We start from the raw sequence: 26,078 nt of genomic DNA, 5'->3' as shown, positions 1-26,078 counted from the left end.
ATAGAAAAAAATAAATAATGTAGAAAATAAAAAAAATATACCAAAAAATTACTCAAAAATAAATAGAAGAAAATAAATAATGCAGAAAAAAAACTATATAAAAAACTACTCAAAAATAAATAGAAGAAAATAAATAATGCAGAAAAGAAAAAACTATATAAAAAATTTGTTGGCGCGCTGCCCAGTGGGCCTGCCAGATCTAGGGTGTGCAAATGCAGGCCCAGAAGGTCCAGCAGGCTCACAGGGCAACGCGCCCTAGTTAATTAGGCCCAGAAGCCTGCTATATAGAGAAGCTCGAAGGAGCAGCCGCGGCTGGGTTTATAAACCAGTGCGGCTGCCCTTCGCTCGGCGAGGTGAGACTAAACATTGTGCACCGCCGGTGGCAGCGCACAACCTTTAGTACCGGTTGGTGGCTCCAACCGGTACTAAAGGGTGGGTCTTTAGTACTCGTTCGTGGCACGAACCGGTACTAAAGGGGCCGTTTCCCGCCCCTTGGCCTGACGAAAATTGGCCTTTAGTACCGGTTGGTGGCTCCAACCGGCACTAAAGACCCCTCCTATATATATGGAACCTACGAAGAAATCAATTTTTCGCCCACCAGTAGTTCTTCTCGATCCAAACTTCTTCGTCGCGCCCATCGCCCCATCGCGCGCCACCTTCGCCGTCCCCGCCGCCTGTCGTCGCCGTCACCGCCGTCGGCCACGCCACCTGTCGTCGCCGTCACCGCCGTCGCCCCCGCCACCCGTCGTCGCCGTCACCGCCCAGCCCGTCGCCCCCGCCGCGCCCGTACATCGTCGCCGCCTCTCGCCCGCCGCGCCCGTCCCCCCGTCGTCGCCCGCCGCCGCCCGTACGCCGCTGCCCCCCGGTCATACACACACACAGACAGACACACACACACACACACACAGACACACACACACACACACACCACACACACACCTTGTTTTTACTTATTCTATTTTCTGTTGTTTAGATTAATGTTAGATAAATTACGTAGATAATAATGTTAGAATGTTAATGTTAGATAAATTATATGGAAAAGATGTTAAATATTAATGTCAAATATATTTTACATGAATTAGAACAAGTTGAACTAGTTGAATTAGTATAGCTAGATATTAATTAGGTATATATATGAGATTTGAACTAGTTGAATTAATATAGCTACTTTATTTTTAGTATGAAAATTAATAGAACAAGTTTATTTTTAGTAAGAAAATTTAGGTATATGAGATTTGATGATCTAATCAAAATATTACTATATAGAACTACCTACTTTATTTTAGTAAGAAATTAATAGAACTAGTTTATTTTTAGTAAATGCTTAGTTGAATTAATAGAACTAGTTTATTTAGTTGAATTAATAGAACTAGTAAGTGTTTAATGTTTCACCTATATATGAACATATATGTTAGATATTAGATATAAATTATATCTTAGATATATATTTAATTTAGTTATATGAGATTTCATTATCTAATTAACAGAACTAGTTTAGTTGAATTAATTAGTTGAACTAGTTAGTTGAATTAGTTCAATTAATTAGGTATATTCTTCGTAAGTGCTTAATTGAACTAGTTGAATTAATAGAATTAGTTGAATTAATAGAACTAATAAGTGTTTAATGTTTCACCTATGAACATAGGAATGTCGTCTGACGACGAACACGATTTTATTATGTGCGAATACTGCGAAGACTAGCGCGGCCTGTGCGGCAGAAATTTTCTAGTTGATGATAGATGCTTCAGCATTAAGCTGGATGAGAATTTCGAAGTGGATACAGTAAGTCACAACGACAAGTCTTTTTTCGTAATTAAGCATGACTTATGCTTCATTTGCTTCACCTTTTAATTTTAATTTTTCACTATTCTACGAGCGTATCCTCTGTCATGCAAGAATTTTTATCTTGGATAAGATAGGTTTCAGTCCTAACGAAACTATGGAGGTAAAAATAGTTTACTTGAAGACCAAGCATGGTTATACCTTCAACGTCAAATTATACAATGCAGACACATACACCTATTTTGAATGCAAAACTTGGCAAGCACTATGCAAGGCTTATGCATTTGAGCTTGATATGGTTATCACCTTTGATATTCGTTCGGAAGATGATATTGAAGGTAATAGAGACATCTGGGTCGATGTGCAGACGCCTGCAGTTCTACCATTATGTGAGTTTCTCAACCATATTTATGTCTTCGATATGAGATTATTTGAACCAGTTGAATAATTAATAGATCTCAATTTATATTGACAGCTTACTTCTAATCAAGCAAACATGTTCGGCACTTGGTAGACATGACCGTCCACTACCCCGGTACTGAACTAAACTGCGAGGAGACAAGTCATTATGTTTCATGGCTTGAGGATCTTGATGCTGTCAAGACAAATTTCTTTCCTGCACTTAGAAATGTTAGTACTCAAAACGTGTGACCAATAGTGTTCGTACTGAACTACAGTCACATATATTTAGGAAAGATGGTAAGATTTCTACTATTTCTCCTCAGTGCATCTTTTGCATACATTATTTTTTAAGCTAAACTTCATTGCTAAGTATGTTACTATATACGATGTTCTTCAACTGGGACTCCCGATGAATGTTGTGCCTGATTGGATCGAGACTAAAGGTTGTTGGGTTTCGTAGTAATTTCAAAAAATTTCCTACGCACACGCAAGATCATGTGATGCATAGCAACGAGAGGGGAGAGTGTTGTCTACGTACCCACGCAGACCGACTGCGGAAGCGTTGACACAACGTAGAGGAAGTAGTCGTACGTCTTCACGATCCAACCGATCAAGCACCGAAACTACGGCACCTCCGAGTTCGAGCACACGTTCAGCTCGATGACGATCCCCGGACTCCGATCCAGCAAAGTGTCGGGGAAGAGTTCCGTCAGCACGACGGCGTGGTGACGATCTTGATGTACTACAGCAGCAGGGCTTCGCCTAAACTCCGCTACAGTATTATCGAGGACTATGGTGGCTGGGGGCACCACACACGGCTAAGGAATAGATCACGTGGATCAACTTGTGTGTTTCTGGGGTGCCTCTGCCTCAGTATATAAAGGAGCCAAGGGGGAGGGGGCCGCCGGCCAGGAGGAGGGCGCAGGAGGAGTCCTACTCCTCCCGGGAGTAGGACTCCCCCCCAATCCTAGTTGGAATAGGATTCGCGAAGGGGGAAAAGAGAGGGGGGGCGGCCACCTCTCCTTGTCCTAATAGGACTAGGGGAGGGAGGGTGGCGCACAGCCCATTTAGGGCAGCCCCTTCTATTTTCCACTAAGGCCCACTAAGGCCCATATAGCTCCCCGGGGGGTTCCGGTAACCTCCCGGTACTCCGGTAAAATCCCGATTTCACCCGGAACACTTCCGATGTCCAAATATAGGCTTCCAATATATCAATCTTTATGTCTCGACCATTTCGAGACTCCTCGTCATGTCCGTGATCACATCCGGGACTCCGAACAACCTTCGGTACATCAAAATGCATAAACTCATAATATAACTGTCATCGTAACCTTAAGCGTGCGGACCCTACGGGTTCGAGAACAATGTAGACATGACCGAGACACGTCTCCGGTCAATAACCAATAGCGGGACCTGGATGCCCATATTGGCTCCTACATATTCTATAAAGATCTTTATCGGTGAGACCGCATAACAACATATGTTGTTCCCTTTGTCATCGGTATGTTACTTGCCCGAGATTCGATCGTCGGTATTCCAATACCTCGTTCAATCTCGTTACCGACAAGTCTCTTTACTCGTTCTGTAATACATCATCCCGCAACTAACTCATTTAGTTGCAATGCTTGCAAGGCTTAAGTGATGTGCATTACCGAGAGGGCCCAGAGATACCTCTCCGACAATCGGAGTGACAAAACCTAATCTCGAAATACGCCAACCCAACATGTACCTTTGGAGACACCTGTAGTACTCCTTTATAATCACCTAGTTACGTTGTGACGTTTGGTAGTACCCAAAGTGTTCCTCCGGTAAACGGGAGTTGCATAATCTCATAGTTATAGGAACATGTATAAGTCATGAAGAAAGAAATAGCAACATACTAAACGATCGGGTGCTAAGCTAATGGAATGGGTCATGTCAATCAGATCATTCTCTTAATGATGTGATCCCGTTAATCAAATAACAACTCATTGTTCGTGGTTAGGAAACATAACCATCTTTGATTAACGAGCTAGTCAAGTAGAGGCATACTAGTGACACTTTGTTTGTCTATGTATTCACACATGTATTATGTTTCCGGTTAATACAATTCTAGCATGAATAATAAACATTTATCATGATTATAAGGAAATAAATAATAACTTTATTATTGCCTCTAGGGCATATTTCCTTCAGTCTCCCACTTGCACTAGAGTCAATAATCTAGTTCACATCGCCATGTGATTTAATAGCAATAGTTCACATCACCATGTGATTAACACCCATAGTTCACATCGATATGTGATCAACACCCAAAAGGGTTTACTAGAGTCAGTAATCTAGTTCACATCGCTATGTGATTAACACCCAAAGAGTACTAAGGTGTGATCATGTTTTGCTTGTGAGATAATTTTAGTCAACGGGTCTGTCACATTCAGATCCGTAAGTATTTTGCGAATTTCTATGTCAACAATGCTCTGCACGGAGCTACTCTAGCTTATTGCTCCCACTTTCAATATGTATCTAGATTGAGACTTAGAGTCATCCAGATCTGTGTCAAAACTTGTATCGACGTAACTTTTTACGACGAACCTTTTTGTCACCTCCATAATTGAGAAATATTTCCTTATTCCACTAAGGATAATTTTGACCGCTGTCCAGTGATCTACTTTTAGATCACTATTGTACTCCCTTGCTTAACACAGTGTAGGGTATACAATAGATCTGGTACACAGCATGGCATACTTTATAGAACCTATGGCTGAGGCATAGGGAATGACTTTCATTCTATTTCTATCTTCTGCCATGGTCGGGCTTTGAGTCTTACTCAATTTCACACCTTGCAACACAGGCAAGAACTCTTTCTTTGACTGTTCCATTTTGAACTACTTCAAAATCTTGTCAAGGTATGTACTCATTGAAAAAACTTATCAAGCGTCTTGATCTATCTCTATAGATCTTGATGCTCAATATGTAAGCAGCTTTACCGAGGTCTTTCTTTGAAAAAATCCTTTCAAACACTCATTTATGCTTTGCAGAATAATTCTACATTATTTCCGATCTACAATATGTCATACACATATACTTATCAGAAATGCTGTAGTGCTCCCACTCACTTTCTTGTAAATACAGGCTTCACCGCAAGTCTATATAAAATTTATATGCTTTGATCAACTTATCAAAGCGTATATTCCAACTCCGAGATGCTTGCACCAGTCCATAGATGGATCGCTGGAGCTTGCATATTTTGTTAGCACCTTTAGGATTGACAAAACCTTCTGATTGTATCATATACAACTCTTCTTTAATAAATCTATTAAGGAATGCAGTTTTGTTTATCCATTTGCCAGGTTTCATAAAATGCGGCAATTGCTAACATGATTCGGACAGACTTAAGTATAGATACGAGTGAGAAAATCTCATCGTATTCAACACCTTGAACTTGTCTAAAACCTTTTGCGACAATTCTAGCTTTGTACATAGTAATACTACTATCAGCGTCCGTCTTCCTCTTGAAGATCCATTTATTTTCTATGGCTTGCCGATCATCGGGCAAATCCATCAAAGTCCATACTTTGTTCTCATACATGGATCATATCTCAGATTTCATGGCCTCAAACCATTTCGCGGAATCTGGGCTCATCATCGCTTCCTTATAGTTCGCAAGTTCGTCATGGTCTAGTAACATGACTTCCAGAACAGGATTACCGTACCACTCTGGTGCGGATCTCACTCTAGTTTACCTACGAGATTTGGTAGTAACTTGATCTGAAGTTACATGATCATCATCATTAGCTTCCTCACTAATTGGTGTAGTAGTCACAGGAACAGATTTCTGTGATGAACTACTTTCTAATAAGGGAGCAGGTACAGTTACCTCATCAAGTTCTACTTTCCTCCCACTCACTTCTTTCGAGAGAAACTCCTTCTCTAGAAAAACTCCGAATTTAGCAACAAAAGTCTTGCCTTCGGATTTGTGATAGAAGGTGTACCCAACAGTCTCCTTTGGGTATCCTATGAAGACATATTTCTCCGATTTGGGTTTGAGCTTATTAGGATGAAACTTTTTCATATCACAACCCCAAACTTTAAGAAACGACAACTTTGGCTTCTTGCCAAACCACAGTTCAGATTGTGTCGTCTCAACGGACTTAGATGGTGCCCTATTTAACGTGAATGAAGTTGTCTCTAATGCATAACCCCAAAACGAGAGTGGTAGATCGGTAAGAGACATCATAGATCGCACCATATCTAATAAAGTACGGTTATGACATTCGGACACACCATTATGCTGTGGTGTTCCAGGTGGCATGAGTTTGTGAAACTATTCCACATTGTTTTAATTGAAGACCAAACTCGTAACTCAAATATTTTACTTCTGCGATCATATCGTAGAAACTTTCATTTTTGTTACGATGATTCTCCACTTCACTCTGAAATTTCTTTGAACTTTTCAAATATTTCAGACTTGTGTTTCATTAAGTAGATATACCCATATCTGCTCAAATCATTTGTGAAGGTCAGAAAATAATGATACCCGCCGTGAGCCTTAACACTCATCGGATCTCATACATCAGTATGTATTATTTCCAATAAGTCAGTTGCTCACTCCGGAGAACGGAGTCTTAGTCATCTTGCCCATGAGGCATGGTTCGCAATCATCAAGTGATTCATAATCAAGTGATTCCAAAATCCCATCAGCATGGAGTTTCTTCATGCGCTTTACACCAATATGACCTAAACGGCAGTGCCATAAATAAGTTGCACTATCATTATTAACTTTGCATCTTTTGGTTTCAATATTATGATTATGTGTATCACTATGATCGAGATCCAACGAACTATTTTCATTGGGTGTGTAACCATATAAGGTTTTATTCATGTAAACAGAATAACAATTTATTCTCTTACTTAAATGAATAACCGTATTACAATAAACATGATCAAATCATATTCATGCTCAACGCAAACACCAAACAACACTTATTCAGGTTCAACACTAATCCCGAAAGTATAGGGAGTGTGCGATGATGATCATATCAATCTTGGAACCACTTCCAACACACATCGTCACTTCACCCTTAACTAGTCTCTGTTTATTCTGCAACTCCCGTTTCGAGTTACTAATCTTAGCAACTGAACTAGTATCAAATACTGAGGGGTTGCTATAAACACTAGTAAAGTACACATCAATAACATGTATATTAAATATACTTATGTTCACTTTGCCATCCTTCTTATCTGCCAATCACTTGGGGTAGTTCCGCTTCCAGTGATCAGTCCCTTTGCAGTAGAAACACTTAGTCTCAGGCATAGGACCAGACTTGGGCTTCTTCACTTGAGCAGCAACTTGCTTGCTGTTCTTCTTGAAGTTCCCCTTCTTCCCTCTGCCCTTTTCTTGAAACTAGTGGTCTTGTCTACCATCAACACTTGATGTTTTTCTCGATTTCTACCTTCGTCAATTTCCGCATTACGAAGAGCTTGGGAATCGTTTCCATTATCCCTTGCATATCATAGTTCATCACTAAGTTCTACTAACTTGGTGATGGTGACTAGAGAATTCTGTCAATCACTATCTTATCTGGAAGATTAACTCCCACTTGATTCAAGCGATTGTTGTGCTCAGACAATCTGGGCACATGCTCACTAGTTGAGCGATTCTCCTCCATCTTTTAGCTATAGAACTTGTTGGAGACTACATATCTCTCAACTCGGGTATTTGCTTGAAATATTAACTTCAACTCCTGGAACATCTCTTATGCTCCATGACGTTCAAAACGTCTTTGAAGTCCCGATAAGCCATTAAGCATGGTGCACTAAACTATCAAGTAGTCATCATATTGAGCTAGCCAAACGTTCATAACGTCTGCATCTGCTCCTGCAATAGGTCTGTCACCTAGCGGTGCATCAAGGACATAATTCTTCTGTGCAGCAATGAGGATAAACCTCAGATCACGGATCCAATCCGCATCTTTGCTACTAACATCTTTCAACACAATTTTCTCTAGGAACATATCAAAATAAACACAGGGAAGCAACAACGCGAGCTATTGATCTACAACATAATTTGCAAAATACTACCAGGACTAAGTTCATGATAAATTTAAGTTCAATTTAATCATATTACTTAAGAACTCCCACTTAGATAGACATCCCTCTAATCCTCTAAGTGATCACGTGATCCAAATCAACTAAACCATGTCCGATCATCACGTGAGATGGAGTAGTTTCATTGGTGAACATCACTATGTTGATCATATCTACTATATGATTCACGCTCGACCTTTCGGTCTCCGTGTTCCGAGGCCATATCTGTATATGCTTGGCTCGTCAAGTATAACCTGAGTATTCTGTGTGTGCAACTGTTTTGCACCCGTTGTATTTGAACGTAGAGCCTATCACACCCGATCATCACGTGGTGTCTCACCACGAAGAACTTTCGCAACGGTGCATACTCAGGGAGAACACTTCTTGATAATTAGTGAGAGATCATCTTAAAATGCTACCGTCAAACTAAGCAAAATAAGATGTATAAAAGATAAACATCATATGCAATCAAAATATGTGACATGATATGGCCATCATCATCTTGCGCCTTTGATCTCCATCTCCAAAGTACTGTCATGATCTCTATCGTCACCGGCATGACACCATGATCTCCATCATCTTGATCTATATCAATGTGTCGTCACACGGTCCTCTCGCCAACTATTGCTCTTGCAACTATTGCTATCGCATAGCGATAAAGTAAAGCAATTATTTGGTGCTTGCATCTTATGCAATAAAGAGACAACCATAAGGCTTTTGCCAGTTGCCGATAACTTTAACAAAACATGATCATCTCATACAACAACTTATATCTCATCATGTTTTGACCATATCACATCACAACATGCCCTGCAAAAACAAGTTAGACGTCCTCTACTTTGTTGTTGCAAGTTTTACGTGGCTGCTACGGGCTTAAGCAAGAACCAATCTCACCTACGCATCAAAACCACAACGATAGTTTGTCAAATAGACTCCATTTTAACCTTCGCAAGGACCGGGCGTAGCCATACTCGGTTCAACTAAAGTTGGAGAGACAGTCGCCCGCAAGTCACCTATGTGCAAAGCACGTCGGGGGAACCGGTCTCGCGTAAGCGTACGCGTAAGGTTGGTCCGGGTCGTCTCGTCCAACAATGCCGCCGAACCAAAGTATGACATGCTGGTAGGCAGTATGACTTATATCGCCCATAACTCACTTGTGTTCTACTCGTGCATATAACATCAACATAAATAACCTAGGCTCTGATGCCACTGTTGGGTTTCGTAGTAATTTCAAAAAAATTCCTACGCACACGCAAGATCATGTGATGCATAGCAACGAGAGGGGAGAGTGTTGTCTACGTACCCACGCAGACCGACTGCAGAAGTGTTGACACAACGTAGAGGAAGTAGTCGTACGTCTTCACGATCCAACCGATCAAGCACCGAAACTACGGCACCTCCGAGTTCGAGCACACGTTCAGCTCGATGATGATCCCTGGACTCCGATCCAGCAAAGTGTCGGGGAAGAGTTCCATCAGCACGACGGCGTGGTGAAAGATCTTGATGTACTACAGCAGCAGGGCTTCGCCTAAACTCCGCTACAGTATTATCGAGGACTATGGTGGCTGGGGGCACCGCACACGGCTAAGGAATAGATCACGTGGATCAACTTGTGTGTTTCTGGGTGCCTTTGCCTCAGTATATAAAGGAACCAAGGGGGAGGGGGCCGCCGGCCAGGAGGAGGGCGCAGGAGGAGTCCTACTCCTCCCGGGAGTAGGACTCCCCCCCCCCCCAATCCTAGTTGGAATAGGATTCGCTGAGGGGGAAAACAGAGAGGGGGGGCCGACCACCTCTCCTTGTCCTAATAGGACTAGGGGAGGGAGGGTGGCGCACAGCCCATCTAGGGCAGCCCCTTCTCTTTTCCACTAAGGCCCACTAAGGCCCATATAGCTCCCCGGGGGGTTCCGGTAACCTCCCGGTACTCCGGTAAAATCCCGATTTCACCCGGAACACTTTCGATGTCCAAATATAGGCTTCCAATATATCAATCTTTATGTCTCGACCATTTCGAGACTCCTCGTTATGTCCTGATCACATCCGGGACTCCGAACAACCTTCGGTACATCAAAATGCATAAACTCATAATATAACTGTCATCGTAACCTTAAGCGTGCGGACCCTATGGGTTCGAGAACAATGTAGACATGACCGAGACACGTCTCCGGTCAATAACCAATAGCGGGACCTGGATGCCCATATTGGCTCCTACATATTCTACGACGATCTTTATCGGTCGGACCGCATAACAACATACGTTGTTCCCTTTGTCATCGGTATGTTACTTGCCCGAGATTCGATCGTCGGTATTCCAATACCTAGTTCAATCTCGTTACCGGCAAGTCTCTTTACTCGTTCTGTAATACATCATCCCGCAACTAACTCATTTAGTTGCAATGCTTGCAAGGCTTAAGTGATGTGCATTACCGAGAGGGCCCAGAGATACCTCTCTGACAATCGGAGTGACAAAACCTAATCTCGAAATACGCCAACCCAACATGTACCTTTGGAGACACCTGTAGTACTCCTTTATAATCACCCAGTTACGTTGTGATGTTTGGTAGTACCCAAAGTGTTCCTCCGGTAAACGGGAGTTGCATAATCTCATAGTTATAGGAACATGTATAAGTCATGAAGAAAGCAATAGCAACATACTAAACGATCGGGTGCTAAGCTAATGGAATGGGTCATGTCAATCAGATCATTCTCTTAATGATGTGATCCCGTTAATCAAATAAGAACTCATTGTTCATGGTTAGGAAACATAACCATCTTTGATTAATGAGCTAGTCAAGTAGAGGCATACTAGTGACACTTTGTTTGTCTATGTATTCACACATGTATTATGTTTCCGGTTAATACAATTCTAGCATGAATAATAAACATTTATCATGATTATAAGGAAATAAATAATAACTTTATTATTGCCTCTAGGGCATATTTCCTTCCAAGGTACCATGAATATTGTTAGCTTACGGCCAAGATATCCTACAATGCACTTTAGTGCATTCAGGATTTCTAATAGCGAGGAATGCTTAATAGTAAAAGACTGGAGCAAAATTGTGAACGATCACAGAGAAGTACTAGGGGGCAGCAATCAGAAGCGCAACTCACGATTAGGAGACAGGTTCATCTGCATGCTCCAATATGATGAATCAGCAAAGCTATACATGTTCTATGCTATTTTACCAGAGAGAGAGCAGCAGGAGTGATTAATTAGCTAGTTCATGCTTTTAGTACTTGTCCTCTCATGTTCGTGTTCTTCGTCCTGAACTTAATCTCAACGAGTGATTTGCTTTTGTGGTGTTATGAACGCTAATAATATCATTACCATGTTGAACTCGATGATATCTTTGCTATGAACACCGTTGGTGATGATATATATGATGCAAGAGTTTTTATATTAATTAATATGATGATGATGATGAGTTATTATATCATTTATGAAAGAAATTGCATATTAGTTTCAACTGGATGGATTCTAGCTAAGTGATCAAGTATATGCCATATCCATATTACCTCGATCACTTCAGTAGGTGATCAAGTATATATAATATGGATATGACATATACTTGATGACTTAGCTAGGATCCACACGCATCCAGTCAACTAATCACCTAATGATTTAACAACTCATTATAATGTAAAACAATCACTAAATTAAATTGAAAACACAAAATTAAAGTAAAAATAAAAAATAAAACCAAAACACACCAAAACATTTAGTACCGGTTGGTGTTACCAACCGATACTAATGTCCTACGCGCCCACGGAGCTGGCTCGTGCCACGTGGTTGCCCTTTAGAACCGGTTCGTGCTGAACCGGTACTAAAGGGGGGGGGGCTTTAGTGCCTACAATTTAGTGCCGGTTACCGAACCGGCACTAAAGCCCCTTACGAACCGGTGCTATTGCCCGGTTCTGCACTAGTGTTATAGGCACTCTTTACTGAAAATCGTCCATTCTTCTCCGGGAACCATGAGATAAAATCGCAATGTTTCCTTGGGGACGTTCTTATTTTCAGTATGTGATCAACATCCATTTGCTCAAAATGCTGTGACAACCTATCCATCCTCCATGCACCATTCCCGTCCAAAAAGTCAGAGACTCGATTTAGGCGGGACGTGCGCTTTGGAGTTATAGGTCTGAACGAAGATGCTCTCGGTATCCATGGATCCCTCCATGTTCTTATACTTGAACCATTACCCACTCGCCAAATAACTCCTGTCTTTAGTAACTCGAGGCCATGTAATATACCCTTCCAGACCGCCGACCCCTGGTTAGGGAAAACCGTATCTAAAAGGCTGCCTGAGGGAAAGTACTTGGACTTCAACAATCTGGCACATAGACTTTCCGGAGTTTCAATGAGACACCAAGCTTGCTTAGCAAGAAGCTCCTGGTTAAACGCCCTCATATCTCTGAACCCCATACCACCCATTGACTTTGGTAATCTCATTTTATCCCAACTGAGCCACGCCATCTTGTTTTTTCCATTCTCAATACCCCACCAGTACTGACGTATAAGCCGGGTTAACTCATCACATACTGAAGCAGGGAGTTTAAAAACACTCATGACATAAGCTGGGATCGCCTGGGCAACTGATTTTATCAGGATTTCCTTATTACCAGATGACATATACTGTTTGCTCCAGTCAATCAATCTCTTCCTTAATCTATCTTGTACCGTTTCAAACTTTCCTTTGTTCATTCTACCTTCAGGCACTGGCAAACCAAGGTATTTAGGCTCAAAAACCTCTTGTTCAATTTCCAGAATTCTCTTCACTTCATCCACCACCGCAGGTAAGCAGGATTCTGAGAAAAGGATGGAACACTTTGCTGGATTAATTAGCTGGCCCGTGGCCAACGCATAGATGTTCAACAAACCTTTCACCATGTGTGCCTGCTGTTCTGAAGCTTCAAAAAACAAAAGTGAATCATCTGCAAATAGTAGATGAGAAATCTCCGGGGCCCTTCTACAAATCTTCACCCCTCTAAGACCATCCTCATTCATTGCTTTATTTAACAGAGCCGATAATGCATCAGCAATGAATAGGAAAAGGAAAGGGGACAACGGGTCACCTTGACGTAGCCCTCTCGACGGGGTGAAAGACTCTAAGATCTTGCCATTGAACTTCACCGAATATGTTACGAAGGAGACGCAGGCCATAACTCGGGCAACCCAAGCAGGTGAAAAACCCCATTTGTGTAAGGCCTTCTCCAAAAAACCCCAATCGACTCGGTTATATGCTTTAGATAAATCGAGCTTGTAGGCACAAAAAGCAGGGTCATTTTCCTTTAGAGACTGAATATGATGTATGCATTCGAAAGCAATTATTGAATTGTCTGTGATAAGTCTCCCAGGAACAAAAGCACTCTGATTTTCAGCGATCAACTCCCCTAGTAGGGGTCTCAACCTATTCACCATACACTTTGAAACAATTTTATAAACCACATTGCACAGACTGATTGGGTGAAAATCTTTCAATTCTTGTGGGTGCTGAATCTTCGGGATCAACACGATCGCCGTTTCATTAACCCCCTCGGGCATAGTACCACTCACAAAGAATTTTTGTACTGCACCAATGATGTCGTTTTTCAAATCGTTCCAGTTTCTCTGGTAAAACCGGGTCGGAAAGCCATCAACACCCGGGGCTTTTAGTGGTCCGATTTGGAATAACGCATCTGAGATCTCCACTTCTGAATATGGAGCATCAAGAGCCATGTTCATTTCTTGGCTGACCTTGGGAAGAATACAGTCCAGAACCGCAGAATAATCAAGGGTAGGATCCTTAGTATAGACTTCCTGAAAATATGAGGACGCCATTCTCTCCATATCAGTTGGTGCATTACACCAAGTCCCATCTGCTCTACATAGACGTTGGATATAATTCCTCTGCACCCTCCACACTGCCCGGCGATGGAGATACTTAGTATTGCGTTCCCCCTCCTTAAGCCACGTGATCCGTGACCTTTGGAGCCACATCATCTCCTCCCAGTAGAGGAGCTCATCAAGTTGGTTCATCTTGAGCCGAATTTGAGATCGATCAGCCCCATCCAACTGTAACTTCGCTAGCTGACCTCGCAATGCCTCTATCTCCTTTAACACATTGCCAAAATTTTCCCTGCTCCATGCCTTTAGATCCTTCATGAGATTTTTCAGAGCTTCGGCGACCGAACCCAGATCGCCTAGTTGAGGATTTCCAGCCCATGATCGCGACACCACCTCTACCAGAGCCGGGTGTCTTTCCCACATAATTTCATAACGTGGTGCTTGTCCATGTTGCTTTGCCATCTGAACCACGCCCATGCGGATTAGGACTGGGCTATGGTCAGAGCACGATGTTGCTAGATGGATCACCTGTGTAGAAGGGAAGAGGTCACGCCACGCCTCATCCGCACAAGCGCAATCCAGTCTAACTTGCACATTACGATTTCCTTCCTGTCCATTATTGTATGTGTAAGGAATGCCTGAAAATCTCAGGTCTTCTAGTTCACATAGAAGCAAGCAGTCCCTGAAGGCTAGCATTTGCGTTTCTGATCTCAGCGTCCTAGAAAGATGCTCCTGTTGCCACATACCTTCATTGAAATCGCCACAAACTAACCATGGATCTTGTGAGCTTGCCCTAAGACGAGCCAGGTGATCCCACATTAAGTGTCTATTCTCCGTTCTAGGCTCTCCATACACAAAAGTTCCTCTCCACGAGGATCCACCTCCCACATCATCAACAAGAACATCAATATAGCGGCTGCAGGAGTCCAAGACAGTCACGTTCAGGGCTTCATCCCAAAATAGACCTAAGCCATCACTTCTTCCGTTCGAACTCACTCCATGGAAACCCTTTAATCCCAACCTCCACTTCAGCTTTTCCATTCTCACTACATCTTGTCTGGTCTCACTTAAGAAAACTAGACTGGGGATGTTGGCTTTAGTGAGGGCCAACAACTCTCGAACTGTCCGGCGCCCCCCCCCCCCCCCCCCCGGCAGTTCCATGCGAGGATATTCATTGTGTCCGGCGGTCCTCCTCGAGGGAGGCCACCAATATCTCATTATTTCCACCTTCCTTTGAAACTTTCAGCCTTTTGTTGCTTGAGTCACTGCTGGCAGGCGATTTATTTTTTGTAGCCTCCAACCCGCTACCATCTGTGATAGCCAACGTAGCCTTAGGGGCACCTGAGATGTTGCCAAGCCCCTTCCCAGCGTCATCCATATTCAGACGTTTCCTTGCATCTTTGTCAACCTCCATCCTAGCCACGGCCTGTTTCAGAGGGCTTGTCGCCGTATCCTGGGTTTCAGGATCTGAAGCCTCCTTTCTTGGTGCTGACGGAGGTGGCTGGCCATCCCCTTTGCCCGCCGGTCGGGGGCCCGACTGTCTTACAGGTGCATGTTGTCCTGGTCTAGACGGCCCATCCACATAAAGCCAGTCACCATACTTCATCTGTTTCATGTCATGTATGCCTTGTCCACACTCCTTATGATCATGACCAATCAGTTCGCAGACTTTGCAAAAACGAGCTAACTTCTCATAGCGAACAAAGTACACCTGCCTCTCCTTTGCTCGCACAATACTGACAAACTTAGTGAGGGGGCTTTTAATGATATGGTTAACCCTAATCCTCACATAGTCCCCCCTTGTATTGCCATTCAAACGCATCTCCAAAATCTCCCCAGCTCCCTTCAACAGTTTCTCAACTATGTGATCCTTGCAGTAGGGATCTGGTAACTTGTGAATCTGGAGCCATATGGGCATGTGATCAAACACCACCTCTTCTGCACGACTGAAACCATCGTACTTACACAACAGTACCGCCATGTTGCGGAACAACCACGGCCCTTGCTTCATGATCCTCTCCCAGTCACCCAAGCACGCGGCTTGGACGACAAATCTGTTCGGTCCGACCGGGCGGAATCTGACTCCCTGCGCTGGATTCCACGCTGCCCGCATCTCCTTGTAAAAGGCTGATGCCGAGAAGGTTTTGTCGGTATGAACCCTAGCAAGGGCTAACCAACGAACGCTCTCTTCGATTTCCGGGTCGTCATCATCAATCTCCACATCATCAAATTCTTCCTCATTGAGATCCAACTGGTCGAAGAAGTTTTCTAGATCGGGATCTGCAGTTGCACCGCCGCCGCCACCATAACCACCCCTACCACCGCCATCGTTGGTCGCCGAGTTCGCATCCGAGGAGGAGGCCATCCCGAACGAGGCGACGTAGTGCAGGGAGAAACCCTGCGAGGGTCGCCGGGAGGAAGCCATCCCGAACGAGGCGACGTAGTGCAGGGAGAAACCCTGTGAGGGTCGCCGGGATCGGACGTAAAACTCTGAGGGGACGAGTCGCCTCAGAGGAAGGAAACCCTAGTCGCGAGAGCTAGGGGAAGCAGCGTACTCTCAGTCCTTGTTGATGTTACTTGCTCGAGGAAGCAACAAAGTGCGCATAGTCGAGGCCACCATCAGTCCCCGAGACGGCCCAGGTTAGCGGTCAGCGCGCCGAGGAAATTCCACGAGCCAGACAAGCTAGCCATGGCGCGGCTCTCTCTGTATGTATATTGCCAAGCTCTGCAAGCGACCGGTACCGGCACGTCGTCGACGACCTCATCACTCCCCGCCGGGTTGAGTCAATTAATCACCACAACGATCGATATATGGCCGGACCGATGGTGACCCCCGTTCAACCGGTTTCCACAGGCCAACGAACAAGTTGCGCATGCGCTTGGCACTTAGCACGTACAGCAGGCCGCTATGCTAGTGGTGGAAAATGGAAACGGGTAAGAAATAAAGAAACTCTGGTGGTGGACCTGGAACCAACGTCGGAACGTGTGCTTGCGCCAAACTGCGGGATAGCAGTGCTGAGAATTTGCATATAAAGTGACGACTGTGCCTGGTATAGAATACATACACTGCATTTCGTTGCAACACATACACACCAAGCTAAGATCGTCGATGGCGAAGCAAGGGGTTGCTCCCATGCTTGCCGTGCAGGCGCTGGTCGTCCTTGTTGCCCTCGCAGCATTTCCAGCAGGTACTATATCCATGATTGTTTAAGATGCATCTATACATCTATGCATTCTGTTGTAATCATACATGAAAATATATTTATAGAGCATAAAAGGGTGCAGTGCTTACCGGGCAGCTAATCCGACGATAACTAAACATTTATGCCAGGAATCAGATATTACTAATTGCTTCATTATTGTATTTTTGACGTACACAAGAAATCAAACTCATTACTAGCTCTTGCCGCACATTAATCTTTTCAGCGCAGTCTATCGGCGTCTGCAACGGCGTGATCGGCAACAACCTGCCGGCGCCCAGCGATGTCGTTAAGCTCTACAAATCCAAGGGCATCAACGCCATGCGGATCTACGAGCCGGAGAGCAACGTCCTCAAGGCGCTCAGCGGCACGGGCATCGGCCTCCTCATGGACGTCGGCAACGGCGCGCTAACCAGCCTCGCCAACGACCCCTCCGCCGCGCCCGCCTGGGTCAAGGCCAACGTCCAGCCCTACCCGGGCGTCTCCTTCCGCTACATCGCCGTGGGCAACGAGGTCATGGACAGCGCCGGCCAGAAGACCATCCTCCCGGCCATGAAGAACGTACAGGCGGCGCTCGTGGCCGCCGGCCTCGGCGGCAGCGTCAAGGTGTCCACGTCGTTGCGGTTCGACGTGGTCACCGACACCTACCCGCCCTCCAACGGCGTGTTCGCGGACCTTGACTACATGGGGCCCATCGTGGACTTCCTGGCGAGCACCGGCGCGCCGCTGCTGGCCAACGTGTACCCCTACTTCGCCTACAAGGGCGACCCGCAGAACATCAAGCTCAACTACGCCACCTTCATGCCGGGCACCACCGTGAACGACGACGGCAACGGCCTGACCTACACCAACCTCTTCTACGCCATGGTCGACTCCATCTATGCCGCGCTGGAGGACGCCAACAAACCGGGGGTGAAGGTCGTCGTGTCCGAGAGCGGATGGCCGTCGGCTAGTGGCTTTGGGGCGACGATGCAGAACGCGCAGGCATACAACCAGGGATTGATCAAACATGTCGGCAATGGCACGCCCAAGAGGCCCGGGCCGTTGGAGACGTACGTGTTCGCCATGTTCAACGAGAACCTGAAGACAGGGGAACCGACAGAGAACCACTTTGGGCTGTTCAATCCGGACAAGTCGCCGGCCTACTCCATTAGCTTCTGAGTACACGACGACCGGTGGATATTCTGTGTCCGAATAAGCTGCGTGGTAATGCAAAATGCATGCACTTCAGTCAACCACTCGTGTGTGTGTTCAATTTATTTTCTTAAATCTCCAATAAAACTAGTAAAAAAAGAAAATAATAGGATTGAATTCCACCTTTTACATGCCATATTTTACGGGAAGATCTTAGGTCCAGCCGGCGGAAAACTCAAACGCATCATCCGCTTTCTATGAACAACACGTGTCCCAAACAAAATATTTCTGCAAATGGCCCTTTGTTGCAAAAAATTCTGCAACATGATCCCCGTTGCAAAAAGGTGAAGAAGAACAAAATTGCAACAAGACCACTATTAAAAAAAAATCTGCAACATGACCTTTGTTACAAACAAATTGCAACACGATCTTTGTTGCAAAAAGGTGACTGAGAAAAAAAAATTGCAACACGACATTTGTTGTAAAAAAATTCCGCAACAACACCCTTGTTGCAGAGGGCCTCCTGCAACACCACTCTTATTGCAATGAGTGGTTGTTCACGTGGATAGATCGGATGACCATTACCATGTCCATCCAATGGCTGGAGAGGCGGTGGATCTTTTCTTATTATCCACGGGCCGACGCCTAGCACTTCCGTATTTTACTCTCAATTTTGTGTGTCAATTTTGCTCCATTCTCCCTGTGGTGGCCTACACAGGCCAATAACTCAGCTGCCAAAACAACGTGCAGTCTTTTTTTTTTCCTTTTCAGTTGTTGAATTCTTTTTATGGTGCTAAATACCTAAAAAACTACTATTAAAATAAAATACACATTAAACAATTACATTATATATTTCAAAATGTTCATAGATATACAAAACTATTCTTTATATATTAAAATAATAATCATATATTAAAAAATGCTTACCATTTATTTTAAAAATGTTCACCATGTTTGAATGAATAAAAATTGTTACCATATATCTTAACTCCTAAGCCATCGTGGCTTGCAAACTGCATGTTCTTTTCCACAAAACAATCTGGCGTTAGACCCATCAGATATCTTTCCTTCTCCATAAGAAAAGCTCTTCTCCTCCCATCAGTGTTACCGCCGGTCCGTCCCATCTCCGATGACTTCTTGGCCATGGAGGTGTGGAGGATGTCGGTCCCAGGGACGATTCTAAGGGGAGGGGGGGGGGGGGGCGCGATCAAGTGGTCCCTCGGTAACGACCAGCGATCCCCTAATTTTTCTGCTTGCGTCCATGTTTTTTTAAGGTGTACTTGCATCCATGTATGTAACCTGCTTCGCCTCCCCCATCCTCAAGCCCATGTACTGGTACAGCCCATTAGATTTTTTTTGAGTCGGTACAGCCCATTAGATATGGAGCACAAAAATGCCAAACAGGCCATCGTGGAAAACAAAGAGCCCCTGTTAGTTACAGCACGAACAAATCCACATATCGCGAGGTAGTCTGTTCGTTTCCAAGCCGCCACCCGCTGCTGAGATCGAGACTTACCTGGTGGCCGCTCTGATCAGATCTCTCCACCGCGCCACTGTCGAGAAGCGGAGAAGGATAGGGGACGTCGGGACAGGGAAGTGTCATCGCGTTGATCCATAGACATGTTGCCCGTTGCCCATTGTCGTCGGCCCGTACACACGGCGGCTGAGCGATAACAATACAAGGGGGAAAGGTAATCTGTTCTCACACGAGATTGGTTCATGCCTTCAAAAACCATAGAAGTATAATCATACAAACTATAAGCATTAATCGTCAAGTATAAGATTTTCATTTAAGTATTAGTGCTTGTGAAGATATGAAGAGAAAAAGAGCCGAATCCATACATAAAATTTTCAAACCACTTGGTTCAAGCTCTCAACCATCCGAACATGATGCTACAGTACAATCTAGTGAAGTGAACCAGCCTAATCCTAACTAAGGCTAAAGACTTCCATTGATGCTATGAGGTAAGCAAGAATTGTTTATTTTTCAAGAAATTTATAATTTCTTAATACATGATGTCTATTAATTATTTTCTGTTGATTGCATCAGGTGGTTACTTTTTCAAGCATGCCCCTTTAGAGAAAATGGCGAATATGATGATTCCAAGAACCAAGGTAATAGCCCAAGCGTAATTTAATTGATACGCAAGCTCCTATTAAAAATGTCACTAATAAAATTTGACGAATCTACATCTCTTGTGTCGTTGTCTTTCTATTAGTGCTCAGATTTTCTCTCTTTTTCCTCTTATCACTATAACAGGCTGGTTAATTCTGTTAAGAAATTAGTGGAAAGCGTGTTAACCTAAAAAATCTCTAGTGCCGTTGTCTTCGCCCCCCCTATGGTCAAATCCTGGCTGCGTCCTTGGTCGGTCCCCCGCCGGCAGGAGGGACCCGTTCTCGTTCTTGTTAGAGTCAGCGTCTTGGTTGGGGTTGTGTGGCGGCGGTGATGTCCCTTAGTAGGAATGATGTCTCACGTGTTTTATCCCCGTCCCCATGGTGTGTCTAGCATCGTTGGAGGGCGTATGGAAGTTTGTCTCCATCGGATCTTGCGGGATTCGGTCGGTGCTAGTCTTCGGGGATCTATTTGAATCTGGTCTTCGTTCGTCTTCGTTTAGGTGTTTACAGGTTTGATCCTTCTGATCTACGACTTTCTTCATTGGCGATGGTTGCTACTCTGGTGCGCTGGTCCTATGGGGCCTTAGCACGACGACTTCCCGACTGTCTACTACAACAAGGTTTACCTGGCTCCGGTGAGGGAGGGGCGATGACGGCGGCGCGCCTTCGGCTCTCTCCAGTGCTTGTAGTCGTCGCTAGGTGGTCCACAGACATAGTTGTAATTTTTACCCTCTGTTGTTCTTTATACTGTCATGATTAAAGATGAATAGATTGAAAGTTTCTTGTTAAAAACAATGAATTTGTTAAAATAAAAAATAAAATAAAACTAAAAACTAAAAAAGAAAGGAAAAAAGAAAAAAAACATCAAAAACCTAAACAAACCAGAATAAAATATAAATAATATAAAAACCCTTTGAAAACCCAAAACCCAAAAGGAAAAATGAGAAGAGAAATAAAGAAACGGTAAAACTGGTGTGCACAACTGTACCGCCACTACCGGACTCGCGGTCTATGCCTACGGCCAGGGGCCGTCGGCATAGGTCCTTTGCCGTCGGCATAGGTCCTTTGCCGTCGGCATAGGTCCTTTGCCGTCGGCATAGATCTATGCCTACCGCTGCCGTCGGCATAGACCCGTCGGTGTAGATATCGTCAGCGTAGTCTTGTCAGACCGTCGGCGTAGTATAGCCGTCGGCATAGGGGCCTATGCCGACGGACGGGGTCAGCCGTCGGCATAGTTTAGCCGTCGGCAGTGTTTTTCCGTCTGACGGCAACGGACGGCGCCGTCAAAAGCGCGGGCGAGTCATGGGACGCCATGTGGCAGAGGTACGCCGACGACTTGGCCGTCGGCATAGGTATAAATCTATGCCGACGGCCTAGCCGTCGGTGTACCTCTGCCACATGGCGTTCCGTGGTACTCCTGGTGGCAGTGCTATGCCTACGGCAAAGCCGTATGCATAGATGGAATCTATGCCGTTGGCATAGATACGGCAGAGTTCTGGTGGGCGCCGTGCCGCGGATCGGTGACGTGGCAGATATGCCGACGGCTGCCGTCAGCATACCTACGCCGCGGATCGGTGATGTGGCATGCGGAGATATGCCGACGGCCGCCCATCCCGACCGTCGCCATAGGTTTGACGACGTTAGCCGCTAGTCACGGGCGGGGTCGCCGGGCCCACAGTTATATTGACGGCTGATTTATGCCGACGGCTGCTGTCGGCATGTCTGCGGCTAGGTCGACGGCCGTTCTGTGCCGACGGCGGCCGTCGGCATAGATCCACGTAAGCCGACGGCCAGGACTAGGATGTCGGCATATCTCAAACTAGGCCGACGGCAGCCATAGGCATAGGTTTGGCCGTCGGCGTATGCCCGTTTTCCGGTAGTGTGCCCCGGCGCTTTGCAGCGACACAGTTTTCTCTCCCGTTAGGCCCTATACAATGCAAGGTGCTTGGAGTAGATGCTTAGAGAAATAAAGCAATTTTTCTCTAAGCACTGGTGCTTATTTGTAGAGAGTAGATGCTTAATTAAGCGTCTATCATGTAAAAATAAGCACCGATGCTTAAAAAACTCAGTTTATTTTACTAAACATCTCCCTAAGCACCTTCCATTGTACACGGCCTAAGCCACGAACAGGGCGAAGAACCGTTTTCCCATCCTCAACCCGTTTTCTCTCTCGTAAGCCACGAACACGGTGAAGAACCGCTTTCCCATCCTCAACTAACAGCGCGGCGTAAATCTACAAGGACCCATGTAGGTTACTCCATACCACACTAGTTGAAAAGTTCAGTACCATACCACACTAGTTGAAAAGGACTTAGACCTCTTTATAAGGAATTCGCTTTCACATGATATTAAAACTTGAGAAGAGAAGTGGTTATGTGCGCTCCTCCTCTGCCGCTCGCCACGTCGCGCCGCGCCGTGTGTTGCGGGAATGAGCCTAGCCGAGCCGAGCTCACACCTATGCATTTATTTTTGCTTGTCAGGAATGGAGAGTCTTTGATAGTCGGGCCATGATCTGAGATGTCAGATCGTGGGCTGCTGTTAATGATTCAGACGTGGGTCCAACCCACGTCTCTTCACTCGGCCACGCCCATATATTGGAGGCGTCGGTCAACCCTAGCCGCCACAAAGAACATATCACATCTGCTCCACGGTCACGGTCAGTCCTTTTGCTGCCGCCGGTGATCCCATCCCGTTCACCGCGCACACGGTTAATGAGAGAGTAGTCCTCCGAAACACTGGCTCTCCAGATTCTGTACGGGAGGGAGGCAATTAGGTTTTTGTGAAGCGACTGTTACGCGACTGCTCACTGCCGTTCGTCCACATCCACTGCATTGTCTACGTTCCGCGTCATCACCATGTCCACCGCCAATGACGTCGATCATTCCGCCACCGAGAAGAAGACCGCCGCGGCTTCTGACTGGCCTACTGAAGAGTATAACTCATTTACCCCGCTTCTGTTTCTTTCTGTCTTGACAGTACAAGTTGTGCACGTAGATATTTCTATTATATGTCTAGTATATGCTTATCTAGATTGTAATCAGTATGTTATTAATTCTTTCAATTCAATGTTCATGATTTATTCACAGATTAAATTAACCGAAAAATTGCTAATATACTCGACAAGATGTAGCATTGTTAAAAACCATCTGGATGCAATCCGCCAAAAAAATAAATCTTCTGGATGTAATTTAGCAATTCTGAAACAGAAATTTCTGGTATTTTCCAATAACCGGTTCGGCCATCCGCAATGCCGGGTGAAAAAAATGTGTACCAGAGAAAAATCCTCGTGGAAACCAAACTGTGATCTCTGGATTCACGTGCAGCGCCAGAATTGATCACACCCAAGAGAACTAATAGTAGCTATGATGGGCAGTATTCAGTTGGAACGGTACTAGGCTACTTAGCTATGGTACACCGTACCGTGCCGCGGCGTGGACAGTGTTCCGCCCGTCCAGTCCTTAAATGGATGCTGGCACTTGGCAGAGGCTTTCAACTCTACACCACCATTGGCGGCTGCCACGCTCCTCCATCTCGACCAATTCGGTCCTGTCCGTGCAGGTGCAGGTGCCCTTGCAACGCTGCAGCAATGGCGTCCGTCTCCTACCTCGAGCTTACTCTCGCCTCGCTCTGCTTCGTCTTGTTTTACTGCTTCCACGTCAGGTCCAAGCGCAAGAACCCGGCGCTCCCGCTGGACTGGCCGCTGCTGGGCATGCTCCCGGCGCTCCTCGCCAACCTGCCACGCCTCCACGACTGGGTCACCTCCGTCCTCGCCGCCAGCACGCTCAGCTTCCGCCTCGCCGGCCCGCCGCGCTCGGGGATGCAGCTCTTCACCACCGCCGATCCGGCCAACGTTCGCCACGTCTTCACCTCCAACTTCCCCAACTACCCCAAGAGCCCCGAGTTTGCCCAGATCATGGACATTTTCGGCGGTGGTATCTTCAACGCCGACGGCGACTCCTGGCGCCGCCAGCGTGCCAAGGCGCAGCTGCTCATGTCCGGGCCTCGGTTCCGAGCCTTCGTGTCCCGCTGCAGCCGCCGCAAGGTCGAGCGCGACCTGCTCCCGCTGCTAGCCCGCGTCGCAGGCGTCGGCGCCGGCGAGTGCGACCTGCAGGACGTGTTCCTCAGGCTCACGTTCGACATTACAACCACACTGGTCTTCGGCGTCGACCCTGGCTGCCTGGCCGTCGGCTTTCCGGAGGTGCCATTCGCGCGCGCCATAGATGACGCCATGGATGTGATCGTCGTCCGCAACTTGCTCCCGCTGTCGTGGTGGAAGCTGCTGCGGCGGCTCGGGGTCGGGTACGAGCGGAAGATGGCGCTGGCCTGGCGCGACATCGACCGGTTCATCGGCGACACGATCGCCAAGCGGCGGCAGGCGGTGAAGGCCAGAGGCGGGATCGAGGACTCCGCGGACCTGCTCTCCTCCTACATTGACGACGACGACGACGACGCCGGCAGCGGCACGGTCGTCGACGTATTCCTCCGGGACACGACCATGAACCTTATGATCGCCGGCCGGGACACGACCGGGTCGGCGCTGACCTGGTTCTTCTACCTCCTCACCAGGAACCCGGGCGTGGTGTCCAAGATCCTCGCAGAGCTCGACACCAAGACCACCACCACCACCCTGGACGGCATGGTGACCTTCGACCCGGACGAGCTCGGCCGGCTGGTGTACCTGCACGCGGCCCTGTGCGAGTCGCTCCGGTTGTACCCGCCGGTGCCGTTTGAGCACAAGGGCGTGGTCGCCGCCGAGGCGCTGCCGAGCGGGCACGAGGTGCGGCCAGGGGACAAGATCTTTGTGTCGCTGTACGCGATGGGGATGATGGAGGCCGTGTGGGGCAAGGACTGCCGGGAGTTCCGGCCGGAGCGGTGGATCGGGGAGGACGGCAAGCTGCGGTACGTGCCGTCGTACAAGTTCATCTCCTTCAACTCCGGGCCGCGGACCTGCCTCGGCAAGGACATGGCGTTCGTGCAGCTCAAGGCCGTGGCGGCCGCCGTGGTGAGGAACTTCGAGGTGGACGTCGTGCCGGGGCACGTCATCGAGCCCAAGATATCCATCGTTCTCCACATGAAGAACGGCTTCAAAGCCAGGATCAAGAAGAGGCAGGTGATGAAGATCTGATCCAGAGTTAAAGTTAGGCTGGGTGCGCGCGCGCTCCCTGTCTCCATCGTAACAGGCTCATGAATATTTCGAATAAAAATCTAGAACAATATCTTTATCTTTATCTTTACCTTTTTTTACTATTAAAAGGAATAGGTATTCTTGATTTGGTTTAGTCCTTTTCGTTTGGTTTACACACGCTAAACAATTTGGGCCAGGTACTTGTATGTTGATGGGTCTTTTATGTGCTTTCATAGAGATCGCGAAAAATAATTGGGTCAAAATAAATCAACATTGTGGGACAATCTATGCACCTTTCATATTTACTAACCCAACTCGCTCTAAATATACGAGTGACAGTCATCATATTTAGGGCGAGCTAATTAAGCGAATGAGCTAATAAAGGAAGGATTGTAGACTTAAATAGAATATTTAAATGGATGTGATTAAT

At 46.1% G+C, this 26,078-nt stretch overlaps 2 protein-coding genes across 2 annotated transcripts; both read left to right on the top strand.

Annotated features, from left to right (window-relative positions):
* Positions 1-16,988: 16,988 nt before the first annotated feature.
* LOC123063408 (glucan endo-1,3-beta-glucosidase GIII) lies at positions 16,989-18,509 on the top strand. Its single transcript, XM_044487174.1, has 2 exons — positions 16,989-17,262; positions 17,501-18,509. The coding sequence occupies exons 1-2, from the start codon at positions 17,184-17,186 to the stop codon at positions 18,433-18,435; spliced, it is 1,014 nt and encodes a 337-aa protein (XP_044343109.1). The 5' UTR covers positions 16,989-17,183; the 3' UTR covers positions 18,436-18,509.
* A 5,452-nt stretch (positions 18,510-23,961) lies between these two features.
* LOC123059347 (alkane hydroxylase MAH1-like) lies at positions 23,962-25,864 on the top strand. Its single transcript, XM_044481927.1, has one exon. It carries the CDS (start codon positions 23,990-23,992, stop codon positions 25,646-25,648), a length of 1,659 nt encoding a protein of 552 aa, XP_044337862.1. The 5' UTR covers positions 23,962-23,989; the 3' UTR covers positions 25,649-25,864.
* Positions 25,865-26,078: the final 214 nt, after the last annotated feature.

This window comes from Triticum aestivum, chromosome 3A (genome assembly GCF_018294505.1).
Source record: "Triticum aestivum cultivar Chinese Spring chromosome 3A, IWGSC CS RefSeq v2.1, whole genome shotgun sequence".
NCBI classification, from domain to species: domain Eukaryota; kingdom Viridiplantae; phylum Streptophyta; class Magnoliopsida; order Poales; family Poaceae; genus Triticum; species Triticum aestivum.
Note: the sequence above shows the minus strand (reverse complement) of the source record. Positions and strands in the feature narration are given on the sequence as shown.

Excerpts from the sequence above, each read along its gene's own strand:
- LOC123059347 (XM_044481927.1), top strand. The coding sequence starts at position 23,990 with ATGCTGGCACTTGGCAGAGGCTTTCAACTCTACACCACCATTGGCGGC.
- LOC123063408 (XM_044487174.1), top strand. The coding sequence starts at position 17,184 with ATGGCGAAGCAAGGGGTTGCTCCCATGCTTGCCGTGCAGGCGCTGGTC. Across the intron at positions 17,263-17,500 it reads CCTCGCAGCATTTCCAGCAG|CGCAGTCTATCGGCGTCTGC; the intron begins GTACTATATCCA and ends TAATCTTTTCAG.